A 20257-nucleotide genomic window follows, 5' to 3' on the forward strand; every position below is an offset into this window, starting at 1 on the left:
GTGGATTTTTATTTTGTTTTAGCACTGTTGTCGTGCGTTGCCTGTGCTGCTCCACAGCCTGTCCAGTGGATTTTTATTTTTATTTTATTTTATTTTTTAGCACTGTTGTTGTGCGTTACCTGTGCTGCTCCACAGCCTGTCTAGTGGATTTTTATTTTATTTTAGCACTGTTGTCGTGCGTTGCCTGTGCTGCTCCACAGCCTGTCTAGTGTCGGATTCCCTGTTTGGGAATCCGCTAGCTTAGCGTAGCTACTAGCTCTTAGCCGTTTTAGCATGGCGGCTTCTCCTGTCTCTCCCGTACTTTTCTGCTCTGGGTGTGAAATGTTTAGTTATTCCTCGGCCTCTTTTAGCAGTAACGGTACTTGTAATAAGTGCAGCTTATTCGTAGCTTTGGAGGCCAGGCTGGGCGAATTGGAGGCTCGGCTCCGCACCGTGGAAAATTCTACAGCTAGCCAGGCCCCTGTAGTCGGTGCGGACCAAGGTAGCTTAGCCGCCGTTAGTTCCCCCCTGGCAGACCCCGTGCAGTCGGGAAGGCAGGCTGACTGGGTGACTGTGAGGAGGAAGCGTAGCCCTAAACAGAAGCCCCGTGTACACCGTCAACCCGTTCACATCTCTAACCGTTTTTCCCCACTCGACGATACACTCGCCGAGGATCAAACTCTGGTTATTGGCGACTCTGTTTTGAGAAATGTGAAGTTAGCGACACCAGCAACCATTGTCAATTGTCTTCCGGGGGCCAGAGCAGGCGACATCGAAGGACATTTGAAATTGCTGGCTAAGGCTAAGCGTAAATTTGGTAAGATTGTAATTCACGTCGGCAGTAATGACACCCGGTTACGCCAATCGGAGGTCACTAAAATTAACATTGAATCGGTGTGTAACTTTGCAAAAACAATGTCGGACTCTGTTGCTTTCTCTGGGCCCCTCCCCAATCAGACCGGGAGTGACATGTTTAGCCGCATGTTCTCCTTGAATTGCTGGCTGTCTGAGTGGTGTCCAAAAAATGAGGTGGGCTTCATTGATAATTGGCAAAGCTTCTGGGGAAAACCTGGTCTTGTTAGGAGAGACGGCATCCATCCCACTTTAGAGGGAGCAGCTCTCATTTCTAGAAATCTGGCCAATTTTTTGGGATCCTCCAAACTGTGACTGTCTAGCGTTGGGACCAGGAGGCAGAGCTGTGGTCTTATACACCTCTCTGCAGCTTCTCTCCCCCTGCCATCCCCCTATTACCCCATCCCCGTAGAGACGGTGCCTGCTCCCAGACCACCAATAACTAGCAAAAATCTATTTAAGCATAAAAATTCAAAAAGAAAAAATAATATAGCACCTTCAATTGCACCACAGACTAAAACAGTTAAATGTGGTCTATTAAACATTAGGTCTCTTTCTTCTAAGTCCCTGTTGGTAAATGATATAATAATTGATCAACGTATTGATTTATTCTGCCTAACAGAAACTTGGTTACAGCAGGATGAATATGTTAGTTTAAATGAGTCAACACCCCCGAGTCACACTAACTGTCAGAATGCTCGTAGCACGGGCCGGGGCGGAGGATTAGCAGCAATCTTCCATTCCAGCTTATTAATTAATCAAAAACCTAGACAGAGCTTTAATTCATTTGAAAGCTTGTCTCTTAGTCTTGTCCATCCAAATTGGAAGTCCCAAAAAACAGTTTTATTTGTTATTATCTATCGTCCACCTGGTCGTTACTGTGAGTTTCTCTGTGAATTTTCAGACCTTTTGTCTGACTTAGTGCTTAGCTCAGATAAGATAATTATAGTGGGCGATTTTAACATCCACACAGATGCTGAGAATGACAGCCTCAACACTGCATTTAATCTATTATTAGACTCTATCGGCTTTGCTCAAAAAGTAAATGAGTCCACCCACCACTTTAATCATATTTTAGATCTTGTTCTGACTTATGGTATGGAAATAGAAGACTTAACAGTATTCCCTGAAAACTCCCTTTTGTCTGATCATTTTTTAATAACATTTACATTTACCCTGATGGACTACCCTGCAGTGGGGAATAAGTTTCATTACACTAGAAGTCTTTCAGAAAGCGCTGTAACTAGGTTTAAGGATATGATTCCTTCTTTATGTTCTCTAATGTCATATACCAACACAGAGCAGAGTAGCTACCTAAACTCTGTAAGGGAGTTAGAGTATCTTGTCAATAGTTTTACATCCTCATTGAAGACAACTTTGGATGCTGTAGCTCCTCTGAAAAAGAGAGCTTTAAATCAGAAGTGTCTGACTCCGTGGTATAACTCACAAACTCGTAGCTTAAAGCAGATAACCCGTAAGTTGGAGAGGAAATGGCGTCTCACTAATTTAGAAGATCTTCACTTAGCCTGGAAAAAGAGTTTGTTGCTCTATAAGAAAGCCCTTCGTGAAGCTAGGACATCTTTCTACTCATCACTAATTGAAGAAAATAAGAACAACCCCAGGTTTCTTTTCAGCACTGTAGCCAGGCTGACAGAGTCAGAGCTCTATTGAGCTGAGTATTCCATTAACTTTAACTAGTAATGACTTCATGACTTTCTTTGCTAACAAAATTTTGACTATTAGAGAAAAAATTACTCATAACCATCCCAAAGATGTATCGTTATCTTTGGCTGCTTTCAGTGATGCCGGTATTTGGTTAGACTCTTTCTCTCCGATTGTTCTGTCTGAGTTATTTTCATTAGTTACTTCATCCAAACCATCAACATGCTTATTAGACCCCATTCCTGCCAGGCTGCTCAAGGACGTCCTACCATTATTTAATGCTTCAATCTTAAATATGATCAATCTATCTTTGTTAGTTGGTTATGTACCACAGGCCTTTAAGGTGGCAGTAATTAAACCATTACTTAAAAAGCCATCACTTGACCCAGCTATCTTAGCTAATTATAGGCCAATCTCCAACCTTCCTTTTCTCTCAAAGATTCTTGAGAGGGTAGTTGTAAAACAGCTAACTGATCACCTGCAGAGGAATGGTCTATTTGAAGAGTTTCAGTCAGGTTTTAGAATTCATCATAGTACAGAAACAGCATTAGTGAAGGTTACAAATGATCTTCTTATGATCTTCTTATGGCTTCGGACAGTGGACTTATCTCTGTGCTTGTTCTGTTGGACCTCAGTGCTGCTTTTGATACTGTTGACCATAAAATTTTATTACAGAGATTAGAGCATGTCATAGGTATTAAAGGCATTGCGCTGCGGTGGTTTGAATCATATTTGTCTAATAGATTACAGTTTGTTCATGTAAATGGGGAATCTTCTTCACAGACTAAAGTTAATTATGGAGTTCCACAAGGTTCTGTGCTAGGACCAATTTTATTCACTTTATACATGCTTCCCTTGGGCAGTATTATTAGACGGTATTGCTTAAATTTTCATTGTTACGCAGATGATACCCAGCTTTATCTATCCATGAAGCCAGAGGATACGCACCAATTAGCTAAACTGCAGGATTGTCTTACAGACATAAAGACATGGATGACCTCTAATTTCCTGCTTTTAAACTCAGATAAAACTGAAGTTATTGTACTTGGCCCCACAAATCTTAGAAGCATGGTGTCTAACCAGATCCTTACTCTGGATGGCATTTCCCTGATCTCTAGTAATACTGTGAGAAATCTTGGAGTTATTTTTGATCAGGATATGTCATTCAAAGCGCATATTAAACAAATATGTAGGACTGCCTTTTTGCATTTACGCAATATCTCTAAAATCAGAAAGGTCTTGTCTCAGAGTGATGCTGAAAAACTAATTCATGCATTTATTTCCTCTAGGCTGGACTATTGTAATTCATTATTATCAGGTTGTCCTAAAAGTTCCCTAAAAAGCCTTCAGTTGGTTCAGAATGCTGCAGCTAGAGTACTGACGGGGACTAGCAGGAGAGAACATATCTCACCCGTGTTGGCCTCCCTTCATTGGCTTCCTGTTAATGCTAGAATAGAATTTAAAATTCTTCTTCTTACTTATAAGGTTTTGAATAATCAGGTCCCATCTTATCTTAGGGACCTCGTAGTACCATATTACCCCATTAGAGCGCTTTGCTCTCAGACTGCGGGCTTACTTGTAGTTCCTAGGGTTTGTAAGAGTAGAATGGGAGGCAGAGCCTTCAGCTTTCAGGCTCCTCTCCTGTGGAACCAGCTCCAAATTCAGATCAGGGAGACAGACACCCTCTCTACTTTTAAGATTAGGCTTAAAACTTTCCTTTTCGCTAAGGCTTATAGTTAGGGCTGGATCGGGTGACCCTGGACCATCCCTTGGTTATGTTGCTTTAGACGTAGACTGTGTTTCATAATTATTGTATGGCCTTGCCTTGCAATGTGGAGCGCCTTGGGGCAACTGTTTGTTGTGATTTGGCGCTATACAAGAAAAAAGTTGATTGATTGATTGATGACACACTGAGCGCTCTGTCTTGCTCCAGTTTAAGGGGGAAAAAAAAGCTGGTGTGTCATGGTGGCTGCTCTATCACTTTATTACGTTACTAAGCCATATATATTGATTTATAACAGAAAACTGTCAAAAGGGGGAATAAATATAAGTGTAAAGATGATTGAATATATCAGAGCAGTAAATTGATCAGTACGTGTGAACGCGCATTCACTCCCCATGTGTGGTTATTTCAGCCAGCTGCAGCTGATCCACAACGTGAATTCTGCTTTCCAGAACAGCTCTTATATAATCATCTGAACCATCTACCTGTTGCCACATATACATAAGGGCTGGATTATCATTCCTACACTCACATTGTTTAATCAAAAATAAGCGCACGTAGGAGGCGATGGCTGCTGCTACCGCTGCATTCAAGTACTGTCGGAAATTACATGACTTTTTTGTTGTTTCAAATTCAGTTGCTTGTGGCAGGATTGTGGTTTTCATTTTATCTTTGGTAAAATAATTTATTGTATCCACACAAAAGATTAATTCCGGCCTATATAAGGTACCTGAGTACAGTGAAGCTGAACACCCCCCTCCACCCCCGATTTAAAAAAAAAAAAAAAAAAAAAAAAAAAAAAAAAAAAAAAAAATCCAAGCAAGCTGGCTGTTTGCCTTGTAGTTTCCTATGGTACATGAACACAGTAGCGCTAACAAACCGGCTTCTGCACTATATGAAAACAGTCAGCTGGTTGAATGAAGTCGAACTAAATGCTAAAAACTAAGCAAACGATAAAAATCTGTCAAGAACTACAGCAAAAGAAAATACGCACTAATTGAGGTTTTCAGCAGCATTCGTTCAGATTTTTTTACTGTTCAAAAATCCTGACGAAGCGCCAGCTGCAGGACCGAAGCTGCGCGAAGGTTAAACAACGAAAGGCAACAAAAGTCCAGATTTCTTCTTTTGTTTGGGCTTCGGTGCCCTTCGTTAAACGCTGTGTGACCGAGCCTTTAATCTCAAGAAAACAGTCAAAAGTGGCGTTCATCCCTACAGGAGAATTTCAGACTTGTAGAATCCATGAAACTGTTCACATGAAAATCAGTCTCTGCTGCAGGACAATTGGCTTGTCTGGAATGTGTCTCTTCCCTGTGCATCTGTATTGCTGTGAATCTCTTACACAGGCAGGTAGGTCAGTGGGATAGACGTTGGACTACCATAATCAACAATTCCCTGTTACATTACCTGTCTGTATTGTTGACACAAACACTTAATTTGTCCCAGTCCACCCATCCATAAATAGGCAACCAGCCTTGGCTGGGGATGTAACCTGTGGTAGAGTGGTATCCGGGAGAGTCTGTGGCTCTCATTCACTCCCCGATCAGGAATCCAGGGATAAGCATGGTCACCAAAGGACCTCAGGGCCTGTATCAGACTTAGTTACTAACTCAGATCTGATGGAATACATGGGTAGAGAAAATTAGTTGGACATAGCAGGTGCCATGTTTGCTGTCCTTACGAAGCAACAAAACATGAATTTGGACTGGAGTATTAGAATGGAAACTCCCTGAGTGTTTTAATATATAATAATGATGATGACTTTGTTTCAATCACCAGACAATCAGGAGGGCAGCGACTGGCGTGATGATGACGACAAACTGCCTGGTCATGAGAATCTGACAGAAAAAGATATTGAACTCTTCAGACGCATTCAGGAGCTGGCGCTACAGGTAGATAAGCTGCTTTTATTGCAAAAGTGTACTCTTGTCCCATATCTACAGGTCTCTTCATGAACAAGCTGGAGTCTCGGTACTTTCCATGAAATGTCTTGTGTGCATATATACAGTAAAACTTGTCTAAACCTTCATCGTACAAATCGGATATTTGCACTCACCGGACAAAAGCAGAAGTCCCAATGCTTTTGTGTGGTTTTCCATGTAATAAACACTGTATATAACGGACCATGTGTATATGTATGTATGTAAATACAGGGTGCCCCCCCCCCAAAAAAAGTGTCACAAAAATAAAGCCTTTCCTATGTAACCGGCCTGCCTTTTCTGTGATTGAGGAATACATGGTAATAAAACTGGATTTGACTTTTTTTCCACTTGGTCTTTTCCTCAACCACACAGAAAGTCGGGGTTACTGGTCCACCAGACCCCCAGATGCGCTGTCCGTCAGTGATAGAGTTTGGCAAGTTTGAGATCCAGACTTGGTATTCATCTCCTTACCCACAGGAGTACAGCAGGTGAGACAATGTACGGTGCAACCGGAAAGTATTCGCAGCTCTTCAATTTTTCCACATTTTATGTTCCAGTCTTATTCCACAATGAAGTAAATTACTTTTCCCCTCAAAATTCTACTCCCAACACCCATAATGACATGAAAATTTTTCTTTGAAGTTTTTGCAAATTTATTAAAAATAAAAAATAGAAATCACATGTACATAAATATTCACACCCTTTGCTCAAGACTTTGTTGCTGCACCTTTGGCAGCAATTACAGCCTCAAGTCTTCTTGAATATGATGCCACAAGCTTGGTGCACCTATCTTTGGGCAGTTTTGTCCATTCCTCTTTGCAGCACCTCTCAAGCTCCATCAGGTTGGATGGGGAGCGTTGCTGCACAGCCATTTTCAGATCTCTCCAGAGATGTTCAGTCAGATTCAGGTCTGGGCTCTGGCTGGACCACTCAAGGACATTCACAGAGTTGTCCTGAAGCCACTCCTTTGATATCTTGGCTGTGTGCTTAGGATCATTGTCCTGCTGAATGATGAACTGTCCCCCAGTCTGACTTCAAGAGTGCTCTGGAGCAAGTTTTCATCCAGGATGTCTATGTACATTGCTGCATTCATCTTTCCCTCAATCCTGACTAATCTCAGTTCCTGCTGCTGAAAAACATCCCCACAGCATGATGCTGCCACCACCATGCTTCACTATAGGAATGGTGCCTGGTTTCCTCCAAACATGATGCCTGGCATTCACACCAAAGAGTTCAGTCTTTGTCTAATCAGACCAGAGATTTTTGTTTCTTATGGTCTGAGAGTCTTTCAGGGGCCTTTTGGCAAACTCCAGGTTCACTGTCATGTGCCTTTTACTAAGGAGTGGCTTCTGTCTGGCCACTCTACCATACAGGCCTAATTGGTGGATTGCTGCAGAGATGGTTGTCCTTCTGGAAGGTTCTCCTCTCTCCACAGAGGAATGCTGGAGATATGACAGAGTGACCATCAGGTTCTTGGTCACCTCCCTCACTAAGGCCCTTCTCCCTTGATTACTCAGTTTGGGCAGGCCGCCAGCTCTAGGAAGAGTCCTGATGGATCTGAACTTGTTCCATTTTGGATGATAGAGGCCACTGTGCTCACTGGGACCTTGAAAGCACTGTCAACTGTGGGACTTCATATGTAGACAGGTGTGTGCCTTTCCAAATCATGCCCAATGAACTGAATTTACCCCAGGTGGACTCCAGTTAAGCTGTAGAAACATCTCGAGGATGATCAGTGGAAAGAGAATGCACTTGAGCTCAATTTTGAGTTTCATGGCAAAGGATGTGAATACTTATGTACATGTGATTTGTTCTTGCAAAAATCTTTAAAAAAAACAAAACTTTTTTATGGGGTATTGTGTGTAGAATTTTGAGGAAAACAGTGAATTTCATCCATTTTGGAATAAGGCTGTAATGTAACAAAATGTGGAAAAGTGAAGTGCTGTGAATATTTTCTGGCTGCACAGTGCTATAATTGCTTGGAAGACAAAAAGTTCTTCATTTAAACATAGAAATGATTAAGGTAATGGTACTCAAGATTTATTTATTTATTATAAGACAGCAGAATGCTTTTGGTGGATAACCAGCTTTAGCCATTGATCCTAATTTGACAGTTGGATCTGTTGATTTATTTAAATATTGTAAATGTTGTGTGCAGTCCCTTATTCTAACTGTGTTGTTTTGAGGTAATGTTAAGAGGATATACTAGTACAAAATAAAAAAAATTAACATCTTTTATGTGACCACTCAAACCCCAATGTTTTTGTTATACTAATTGTCTTTGTCTCAGTCATATAGTTCAGATGTTCTAAAATCAGGCACATTGTCCTTCCTTCTTGCCTCCTCTCCCCTTTCTAGACTGCCCAAGCTCTACCTGTGTGAGTTCTGCTTACGATACATGAAGAGTCGCAGCATCCTCTATCAGCACATGAAGAAGTGCAGCTGGTTTCACCCTCCTGCTAATGAGATCTACAGGAAAGATGACGTCTCAGTGTTTGAGGTGAGGATCTCTTCAGCAATGTGGCCAAAGTGAGTGGGAGTTAACTGACGAATGACTGAAGTGTGAGAATAACTGTGAGGCAGTGACGTATCAGAGGTTAATGATGTCAGCATACCTGCTTGGTCTGGGATAAATGTTCTGTTTAACAGCCGTCTTAAAATTGTGATGGCTCACTTTGTAAGCTGTGAGCACAGGCTGCAGGGCGTAATGATGATGCTGTCAGTGTGCGTTCGTGGACAGTATAAGTCACATGGTAGACTCCATATTTATAGTCTCTGTTCCTCTGAGGCAGTAGAAGGCATGCTTAACTTTTGGAAGAGTTCTGTGCATAAAGGTGAGAGTGATTTCTCTTGTAAGCATAATGCATGAAGAATCCTGTCTGAAATTAGATGTTTGTTTGGTGTGTGGGGTGGGCATTTTTTTGTTTTAATTACCAAATCGCATGAATACTAAACTGTGACCGAGTCCTGGGTTTGTGAGCAACAGAGCACATGGAGGCCGTGGGTGTGAACGAAAGCGTTTGTAGTCTTGAGAAATGTAATCAGTTTTCCAACGATAAATCCCTTTGGTCATCACCAATGCACTTGTGTTTTACTGACACGGGAGGCTGACAAAAGATTTGGTCCCTAAATTGAGTGTAAAAACAAATCTGCAAGCAAAGCTGGGCTGAAGACCGCAGTGTTTACAGTGGGACACACTTTATTTTTGTGTGTACCTTGGATTATCATGTTAGTTGTTGCTGTCTTCAACTGTTGATGGAATATTGAAACTTCCATATTTAGCCCAACTGTGGAGTCGAAATCCAACCAGAAGCTTAGCAATTAACTTACGAGTTGAACTCCTTGCCTCAGGACAAGAGATAAAACGGTTGTATGTGTGTAATGAGGAAAAGATCATTTGTTGCCGCATTGGTGGGTGTTGATGTGTCATGAAGAGGAGAATGGAATCCAGCTGGTTTGCCAACCTTATGACTTTGGCTACTGGACAAAAATCTAATGTGTAGCACTGAGCAGCACTGGTGTTTTTGTTGCGCTGCATCCTGCACATATTAATTCAGTGAATTGTTGTCTGCAGGCTATGACTGCTGCAGCTTCTCTTTCCTGCCTCTGCAGTCCGTCCTCACTTAACAGTGGAAACAGAAAAATAGAGCAGAGATTACTGGCATGCTGCCAACCTGAACCTCCCTCCTTTTCTTTCTCTTTACGGCTCTTTGTTTTTGTGCTAAGATCACTGACCGATAATAACTAACTGTCCTCACCTTTATTTCATTTCACACCATTCTGGAATTGTAAAATTGTGTTTTTTTTTCTTTGTTTTTTAAGTTGTGTTTCTGGGACCGACAGGTTTGTTTTTGGTTTTATTTTACTGACATATTTACCTTCAACCCTGCTACAGGTCGATGGGAATGTGAGTACCATCTACTGTCAGAACCTGTGTCTGCTGGCCAAACTGTTCCTGGACCACAAGACCTTGTACTATGACGTGGAGCCTTTCCTTTTTTACGTCCTTACTCAGAATGACAACAAAGGTTGCCACCTCGTCGGTTACTTTTCAAAGGTATGCACATGATGCTCTTTCTTTTTGGGATATTTTAGTCCCTGAGAAATTACTTCCATGTAATATGCACGTAGTATTCCTCATAGATCTGAAAAACTTTCTTAATTTCATTTTTTTTTTTTTTGTAATTATTTGTGCTCACTGCCCCCGTCTCTCCTATGAAGGGAAGATGCTTTTTGAGATTATTTCAATAAGTTTTATTGTTTTGTTTGTTTCTTAAGACTAGTGGTTTAAAATATTTTAACTTTCAGGTTTGGTAATTGGCTTGTGTTGGGAGATTGAATTATTCACACTTGATGGTAAAACCTCTGTAGCAATTCTTCTACAACAACTACATAAAGCAAATTTTATTCAGGTTTAATCATGCCAATGCATCATCCGTGCATCTGTGCATTCCCACAAACACACAAATGCTTGATTATATGTCCCATGGCTTGCTGCTGAGTCCCACTGTCCCAGTGTTCTGGCAGCCAAGCAGAATATTAATGTAACACCTGCAAACTGCACAGTGAGAGGATGTCTGACCATCCCTGTCCACCCACACTGGTCTACTCTGTAATGTAGCTCCAATGTTTATTTTTTTTCCCCCTCATGCTGAGTCTTTTTTTTTTTTTTTTTTACACCTGCTCCCTGCAGGAGAAGCACTGTCAACAGAAATACAACGTTTCCTGCATCATGATTCTTCCACAGTACCAGCGCAAGGGTTACGGACGCTTTCTCATCGACTTCAGTAAGGCCCTCAGCCTCAGTTTCCAAGCACACATCACAGATAAGACACACGCCTCGAGCACAGCTACTCATTTTTCTCCTATCAGACCATAGTAACATAAAATTGTCTACTCTGCATTTTACACTATAGCCCCCTGAAAGAAATGTCTGAATGTTGATTTGACTTTATCAAACTGAATGATCCAGTTTTTTTTTTTTTTTTTTTTTTTTTTAATGCTGCAAAATTCTCCCTTAATGCAACCTTCTAAACTATTGAATCACACAATAAAAATAATTTTGTTGTACACTATTGCCATTTGCCCCAGAGTTGCCATGCTAATTGTTTTATTCCTGCCTCTGCACAGGCTATCTGTTGTCCAAACGTGAGGGTCAACCAGGCTCTCCAGAAAAGCCACTGTCAGACTTGGGTCGCTTGTCGTACATGGCTTACTGGCGCAGCGTGGTGCTCGAGTGTCTCCATGAAGTCCGTGACCAGCAGATTACCATTCGACATCTTAGCAAACTGACTGGCATCTGCCCTCAGGATATCACCACCACATTGCACAACCTCAACATGCTGGAGCAGCGAGGGGAAAGGTTAGAGACCCATGTGTCTCAGACTCAGAAACTCAGAAACATGTACTCACTTAGATACTGTATGGGTTACACATTAAATGTGCCCAAAGGCTTTGGCACTAACTCATTTCTGATGTTTTTGCGTTTGACATTTCTAAATGTACAGTATAATCACAATTGTTCAGTAAGCCTCTATTCACTTAATACCACTCGGCAGAATATCCTGACAGTTGTATATGACTTCATCTCCAGGAACACAGACATAATTAATACTATTATTATATTTATCATTTTATTGCACTCCAATTGAACATTGTCGTACTTGCCCACACATGTACATAGAAAGCCACACCTTCACAGTAATTTTTTTTCTTGCTGTGGTTTTTGTCAGGCTGCTACTGGTGCGACGAGAAAAGTTGGTGTCTAGCCATATGGCACGGCTCAAGGCCCGGCCTCGACTTCTGGAGGTTGATCCCGAGTGTCTACGGTGGACGCCTGTCATTGTGACCAACACTGTCGTCTCTGATGCCGATGGAGATGACGACAGTGAAGGAGACAATGAGGAGCCAGAGGAAGACCACCACAAGGAGGTAAAGTGGCATCAGCTGACTTTGTATTTGTTGAGTTTGTTTTGGCAACTCAGAAAGTGCCATACATTGTTTGATTATTTATTTTTGCCTTTATTTGTCAATAGGTCAAACCAAGTCACAAGGTCCCACCGTTGTCTTGGCAGTCGCGTCCGGGAAAGGAGAGGGAGGAAGAGGAAGAGAAAGAAAGAAAATGCTTCCTTGGTTTTCCCATCAGCCAAAATTTACCAATGTGCCCTCCTGTCCGATGTCCACCCCCTGTTCCAGAACCACCACAGCTCCCTCCTTCAACCAATGGAGAACGCAGACCACGTGGGCGCCCTCCTAAAAACTGGCCTTGGGGCAAGGTGAAGGACAGTCCGAGAGTTGGCCGCCCACCTAAGATCCACCAAGGAGAAGACGACGACGAAGATGGTGAAAGGACAGAGGCGGGGAAAACTGAGTCTGTCAACAGCCCACCTTCCCTTTTCTCCATGGACAGACAAACAGAGACCAAATCCTTTCACCCTCTTGAGATGGCCAGGCACCCCTCTATAACTCCCACACGAAGAAGACGCCCCCCCAGGAAAAAGAGAGGCCCTAAGCCCAGACTGCGGGAAGGACTTGAAGATGAGCTGACCGAACTTCCCACAGTGCCCAGGATGAATGAGCCTTTGCCCATCAGGAAAAGTTCCTTTAGCGAAAGTAGCGAGGAAGAGGATGACGACGATGAGGAAGAGGATGACGAGAGGAGGGCTTGCTCTTCACCCATCCTCACCAAACCTGCCATGGGCCTCAAATGCAAGGCAAGAATCTATCAGAGCTAAAAATTAAAAATAAATCCGCTTGCCATTTGCCTAGACATCTAGTCTTGGAACCTGATTTATGTTTACTCTGAAATGTAGTGAGCTTAATTCGGCAGTAACACAGTTACACTTCTGTTAAAATTATGACACCCCCCAATTGAAAATCTTTTGACTAGAAGGTGCTGAAATTTAGGGGTTTTATAGTCAGTTTCACATTTGACAATCACAGTCCTTCTTGGTTTGAAATATGTATGTATATTGTAATGTTCCACACTTTTTAAAAGCTTTAAGAAAAAAAAGTATCGCTTTGCCATCTGTTAGATGTGGCTTCTTTCAGGACAGCAGCTTATACATTTTGGATACAGAACACAGTTTGACAGAGGTGTGTTTTTGTCAACCACAAAGGTTTCATTAAAACAGCTTCACTGGAATTGCAAACATGATATCTGGCAGAGGTGGGTCAAAGTCACTGTCGAGTCATTCTCAAGTCACCAATCTGCAAGGTCCAAGTCAAGTCTCAAGTCAGCTTGCAAACAATTGGTGGTCATTATGACTTGAGACTTGACTTGGGACTTGCTGATTCATGACTTAAGAGTGACTTGTTGGTGACTTTGTCCCACCTCTGCTATCTGACAATAATATGCTAAATACAAGTAACTTTTTTATAGAACATTGGAAGTCTGTTGCAAAATATTTCTTGCTTTTTGCCAACAGAGTTGCAGGTTTTATTGCTGTACACCTGTTTTATAACTTGACTGACATGGCAGTACAGAGGAATAAATTCCAAGTTTGGGCATCTGACAGTGTAGTTTACTCAAAGGCCAAAATTACAATTTGGGGTTAAAAACTAGAATTTCAAGTTAGAATAAACTTTTAACTGCAAAAACTGTTAACCAACAAACATGGTGTCAAAGGACTGTTATATGATGTCTGGTTATCAAATGATTTTCTTTTTGTCTGTTTGAATATGTAAATAAATCCTAGGTGTTAGTATATGCATGGCTGTGCCAGACTGAATTGTAAATCAGTCTGTGTGATTCTGGGATTTTTGTTCTTAATCCATCCTAATTCTATTTGTTGTTTCTACCTAGAAGCCTTTGAGGAAGCGGCGCATTCGCCAGCGTAGCCACCCTCATAGCAGCGTGGTGACGGAGACCATTTCTGAGACCACAGAGGTGCTGGATGAGCCCTTTGTTGACTCTGACTCAGAAAGGCCTATGCCTAGACTTGAGGAAGAATCACCACTGGCTCACCCACTGCGACGCTACCCTCCAGCCCGCTCTGCCTTGAGGTTGTCAGACCCAGCACCCAAAAGGAGCCGGCACTCCAACCTCACAGATTCTGAGGAAGATGGTAAGCAGACAGGAGTTACAGTAGTGTTCAGAATAATAGTAGTGCTATGTGACTAAAAAGATTAATCCAGGTTTTGAGTATATTTCTTATTGTTACAAGGGAAACAAGGTATCACTAGATTCAGTAGATTCTCACAAATCCAATAACACCAAGCATTCATGATATGTACACTCTTAAGGCTATGAAATTGGGCTATTAGTATTAGTAATTGGGCTTCGGGTCAGTTACCCAGGGTCTTGTTGGATTTGTGACAATCTACTGAATCTACTGGTACCTTGTTTCCCATGTAACAATAAGAAATATACTCAAAAACTGGATTACTCTTTTTACTCACATAGCACTACTATTATTCTGAACACTACTGTACATTGATTGTTGCTTATGTGTTACAGAGGTGTGTGTGTGTATACGTGTACACATAGTTTTGTATAACTGCCCTATTCTTTTGCTTTCTCTTAGAGCTAACCCCTGTGCTGAAGCCCGTGGCTGCTTTGCCGGCAGCTCCCTCAGAAACCCTTAACTCTGAGGGTCCAGTCAAGAAAAAGAAAGGATGGCCCAAAGGAAAAAGCCGTAAGCCATTACACTGGAAGAAAAGGGGACCTGGTCGGCCACCGGGCAGCGGGCAGAACCAGCGAACAGCCACAGATAGCCAGGCCCAAACTGGCGATTGTCCAGCTCCCAAAATAAAGATGAAGCCTGGCCGCAAGCCACGAAGCTGGTACCTACAACGGGCCCAAGAGGAAGCCGAGAGGCAAGAGCACGACAGACGAAAGCTGTTGGAGGAGCAGCAGGATAAAGATCCTCAGATCCATCAGGCGGATGAATGCAGCAACAAGCGAATCTGCAGATCGAGTACTGAGAGAGACAAGCAGAAAGACTCTGATGAAGATGATTATCTCTCCAAACGTGTGGAGCAAAAGATCCCTAAAAGGCGAGGGAGGCCACCTAAGAACCCCGCCCTCCGTCAACCCCCGCAGCCTGTTCCCAAACCACCTCCCAATTCAGAACCAGAGGAGGAAGATGAAGAGACAGAAAGGACCTGGGAAGAAGACAAACCAAGCTGTCCACCATCTCGCCCCCTGCTCTCTCCTTCATCTTCCTCTTTTACCTCAGGGCCCCGGGCCCCACAATCCAGACCTCAGGACACAGACATGGGTGAGAGAGAAGATGAGGATGATGATGAGGAGAGGGAGGAAGAAGAATGTGGAAGCACAGGCAGTGGTGGTGGTGGAATCAGCAGGCGACCGGCTGTCACTCCAGGTTCGGGAAGTAGGCGCAGTGAGGATCACGACGCTGATGATGAAGGTGATGGACATTTGGAGGACAAGAGCAGCAGCAGCAGCAATAAGAAGAGAAAAAGTGAGGACTCTAATGATGATGATGAAGATGAAGAGGAGGAGCAGCCTGCCTCTCGTACCAGCTCTCCTCCAGTCAAAGAGGAACCTCAAGTAGGAGAAGCTTTTTTAGGCATGGAGAACAGCGTGGCTCGGGATTATGTCAGCAAGCAGGAGGAAGAGGAGGAGGAGGAAGACCCAGCTGATGAGGAAGCGCAGGAGACAAAATGTCAGCCTTCTTCCACACCTGACCCACAGCAAGAGGAGAGGCGGCGAAGGGAGCAAGAGGAATCTGCAGCAACAGCTGCCGCAGTAGAAACTGTTACTGCCATGTCTGTTCCTTCCGAACCCATGGAGCTGCAGCCTCTAGACCCAGACGACAAAGCTGTCACGCTGTTGATTGAACCCCAACATCCACACTCACACACTCACCAGCACTCGGACTTCAAAGAAGAGCTGGGCCACAATCACCCGCATCACGCCCATCACCACTCCAATGAGCTGGACTTGGAGACTGTGCAGGCCGTCCAGTCCCTGACACAAGGGGAAGCCCAGGATGATGACTCTGAGTCCCACCCACCGCACGGAGCTTACCAGGACTGCGAGGAGACCTTGGCTGCCTGCCGCACACTGCAGAGTTACAGCCACACGGGGGAGACTGAGGAGGAGGCCTTGGCTTTGGTGGAAGAATGTGGGGCTTCCCAGCACAGCAGCCCCCTCCCCAATCCCCCTATGCCACCGTTGCCGAGTCAGTCTGTTCACTCGGTCAGTAGCCCAGGGTTACCCTCTGGCATCATGGACACACCAGCAGGACAAGGGGGAGGGACTCCCGGACCCACTGGAGCAGGGGGCAATGGGGCAGGACCCGGAGGAGGGTACACTCAAATCACACCAGAGCATCCAAGTTCTCTGTCGGCTCCTTCCCAGCAGAACATGGAGACTTCACCCATGATGGACGTTCCTTCTGTGTCAGATCACTCTCAGCAGGTGGTGGATAGTGGCTTCAGTGACCTGGGCAGCATAGAGAGTACTACAGAGAACTATGACAACCCCAGCAGCTATGACTCCACCATGGGTGGCGGGGGAAATGGAACAGGGAATGGGGGAAATGGAGGAGGAATGTCTGCTGCTGTAGTGGCAGGAGTTTCCACAGCTTCTTCATCATCAGCTTCTTCTTCATCCACCTCAGCCACGCCATCTTCTCAGTCTAACAGCTGCTCATTTGTTCCAGCCCCATCCCTAACATCTTCGACAGGAACTGGGGGATCCCAGCTACCTATGGGAAGCTGCAGCCTCATCCAACAAACGGGACCAGGGCCAAATACTGGAACAGGAGCCAGCAATGTTGGCAGTGCTGGGCCACAGCCCCCGCCACCCCCACCACCATCCAACACCCCCAGCTGTGGCATCAAGTCACCCCAGAGCTGTGGTGTGATCGAGAGGCCTCCCAGCACTAATCAGCAACAGCAGCAATCCCAGAAGAAGCTGCCTCAGCAACAACAGCAACAGGCTGCCAACTCCCAGCCTCAACCGTCAGCCGTGCCACCACAGCAGCAGCAACAGCCGTTGTCCCAATGTAGCATGGGAAATGGTTTTGCCTCCACGCCCATGATCATGGAAATCCCTGAGAGTGGAAGTGGAGGAGGCGGGCGCACCCTGTATGAGCGTATGGGTCAGGACTTTGGTACAGGGGCATACCCCCAGCCCTCTGCAACCTTCAGCCTGGCCAAGCTCCAGCAACTCACCAACACAATCATGGATCCCCATGCCATGACCTACTCTCATTCGGCATCTGTCACCTCCTATGCCACAAGTGTTTCTCTGTCTAACCCTGGGCTGGCCCCTTCACCCCACCCTCCTTTGCCTCAGGGCCAACCTACGATGACCCCACCACCCAACCTTAGCTCTGGCTCCATGAACCTTGGCTCACTGCAACTGCAGTGTAACATGCCCACCACTAATATTGGTCTGCCTCCCCCCCCACACACACAGCGGCTACAGGGCCAGATTCCCACAGTCAAAGGTCATATTTCCATCAGGTCCAAAGCTACCCAGCAGCTGGCACCAGCCCCACATCAACAGCAGCTCTATGGCCGCAGCTCGGGGGCTGTAGCCATGCAGGGCACGCCTCGCACCTTGGCCGTGCAGCGCGGCATGATGCCAAACCTCATGCCTACGCCAGCTGCATACAATTCCATGAACATGACACCTCTTAACGCCATGTCAGCTGGGTACAGAATGGCTCAACCAATGATGAACAGTGGTTACCACGGCAACCCCGCTTACATGAATCAGCCGGCTCAGTACCCCATGCAGATGCAGATGGGTATGATGGGAGGACAGGGTTACCCACAACAGCCTATGCAGCCCAACCACCACGGCAACATGATGTATACCGGCCCCTCCCATCACAGTTATGCTGGTGTCCCCAAACAGTCACCTTATATGAGCAGATGAGCCACAGAGAACTTTAAAAAGGAGGCATGGGGCCAAAGCTGATACTCGCTGTACTTAAAATGTGCATTAGTCCTGTTCACCCTCTCTGATGCTGCAGCAGGCACTAAGGAGAGGAGCTGATTGGACAGAGTGAAAGTCTTGGGGTTTCCTGGGAGGAGTTTTTATGTCATTTTTGTCCCTTTTCATTTGGGCTCATTTCCCCTTGCTCCCCCACTGGTTGCGTTTGGAAGCACGTCAGTAGTCCTGGAGTCGAACGTATGTACGCAGACCTCGGCTGAGCAGTGGTGCTTCGGGCCAGGCCTAGAGTCCTCTGTGACATGGATTTACAGAGGCCCAAGAGTCATGTCCTATCTGTGCGCAGGAGGACGGGTTGATGATGAAACGCAGAGAAAGAGACTATGCAGGTGTATCTTGCTTTGTTGATGGGACAGTGATGAACGGTGATAAACTGATTATATTCAACCATGCACACAATCTTTTAATTGACATAGGAAGCCTTACCTTAAAAAAGACAATGAAACATTGTAGGTGGACTCATTTTGTTAATGTTAAATATTTTATTTTTGTTATTTTTGTGTTTGTTTTGAAATGCTCTTGTGCAGTCCAACCTCTTATATGCTTTGGTCTTTATATATGTGGCATTCTGGAATGGTGATGCACCCTGTTGCTCTCTCAGAAATACCCTCAACACTCGGTCAGATGGCTTTTAATCTAGTTCCAGATTGCAGGGCCTCCTGTGTTCTAGGTGAACTGTTTCCACAGTCTCTGTCTTCCCAGATATGGACCATGTTGTAATCAAAAAGCAGCAAAGAAACAGAGGAGGACTGTGTTACTATTATATGTCCATAAATACAAGTAGCATTATTTTTCAGTTTGCTACCACGCTGAAAAAGTTGAGATGTAAATATTCTGGTACTTCCGAATATCCAGCAGTCTACAGCTACACACCGGCTAGCCGTCGCCCTTTAATGGCTAGCGCAGGAAAGTACAATATTCAGTCCACACTCCAGACAGACGCTGTCCAGAGTTGGCCATGTCCAGAGTTTAAGGGTCGCAGAACAAACAGTGGAACTTCATTTAACTGCTTTAAGGAAAGTCAGTTAACAGGAACTGCCTTCCCCTCTCTAAGTGTTAATGACCCAAAGAGGTTGAGGTGTCTCAAACTGGTCAGATCAGTTTTTTTTCTCCTGCAAAATTCTGCACTCCTGTTGGCTAGAAATAGGCTGGTAGACAGTTGGCCTTTCTGAAAGGTGTGCCTAAACGCCTGACCTAGTCCAGAGTTCCGACCCTCACAAAGAGGCACGTGTAAAAGCAGGGTCAGAGCTTCGAGATGGCGTATGAGGTCCTGATGCTGTTCAGACTGCAGGTGCAGAAAGGTTGTCCCTGTTGCTCCATGCACTAGTATTCAATGTAAAGCGTTTTTGTTTTAGTATTGGATTATTATTATTTTTCCACCTTTTATCTTACAGGCCTGGCTTTGCATACTTTGTGTGTATGGTTCTGATCTGTACTTGTGTTTTTTGTTTTTTTTTTTTCTGAATTTTATCAGACTGGGCAGCTTTCTTTTATGACACAAGCTGACTCTTTTTGACTTTAGAAGACCTATTGTAGAGAAAATGTTTTTTCTATAATATAAAAAGAAATTCTGACATTGATATTGGTACTGTCATTTTTTCCCCCCCCACTTCTGTTTCAGGAGGAAAAAACAAAAATGAAACAATACATATTTTTTAGCTCGTCTTGGGTAATAAATACTAAAATTCAAAACTTAAAAAAATTACCGCTCATTTTTAGTGACTTTAAGATGCCTTTAACCTCTCCATTCCATGTCATCTCTAGAGTTTTTCTATCTTTGTGTAGTATATTAATGCTATTTTAAACAAAAAGGACTACAAATATCTAAAGGTCACTTGCCATTTTTTTCCTCTTTTTTTTTGTGTGTGTGTATGTATAGGATGACTTCCTTACAATTTAAGAGGCATGTAAAAATGAGCTCAATATATTTCTGTCTGTTTATATCGCTTCCCTTTTTGTATTCTTTGTACATGTTACGTTGTATGCTATGAGAGCAAAATAAAGTGAGACGGCTGGGCGCACAGTGAAGGTTGAAATGCGCTTGGTGGCCTCAACTCTGCCCTGGCCCTGTATGTATTTCCATTTATTCTTTTTTTTTTTTTCCTTTCTTAGCAAGTACTTTCAAAGAACTCTGTACATTTTAACACAAAATGAAAATAAATTATGTTGAGTCATTCCTGCTTCACTTGA

The 20257-nt window shown here is 44.0% G+C and overlaps 1 protein-coding gene across 1 annotated transcript in view; it reads left to right on the forward strand.

Moving 5' to 3' along the window:
* Positions 1–20241, forward strand: part of kat6a (K(lysine) acetyltransferase 6A) — a 130060-nt gene extending 109819 nt beyond the window's left edge. Inside the window, exons 8-17 of the mRNA XM_034171124.1 lie at positions 5993–6105; positions 6508–6623; positions 8494–8635; positions 10031–10192; positions 10829–10922; positions 11266–11497; positions 11868–12066; positions 12171–12848; positions 13940–14201; positions 14661–20241. Coding sequence (XP_034027015.1) covers positions 5993–6105; positions 6508–6623; positions 8494–8635; positions 10031–10192; positions 10829–10922; positions 11266–11497; positions 11868–12066; positions 12171–12848; positions 13940–14201; positions 14661–17992 — 5330 coding nt within the window. The 3' untranslated portion in view covers positions 17993–20241. The remainder of the gene's footprint in view (positions 1–5992; positions 6106–6507; positions 6624–8493; positions 8636–10030; positions 10193–10828; positions 10923–11265; positions 11498–11867; positions 12067–12170; positions 12849–13939; positions 14202–14660) is intronic.
* Positions 20242–20257: the final 16 nt, after the last annotated feature.

This window comes from Thalassophryne amazonica, chromosome 5 (genome assembly GCF_902500255.1).
Source record: "Thalassophryne amazonica chromosome 5, fThaAma1.1, whole genome shotgun sequence".
Classification (NCBI taxonomy): Eukaryota; Metazoa; Chordata; class Actinopteri; order Batrachoidiformes; family Batrachoididae; genus Thalassophryne; species Thalassophryne amazonica.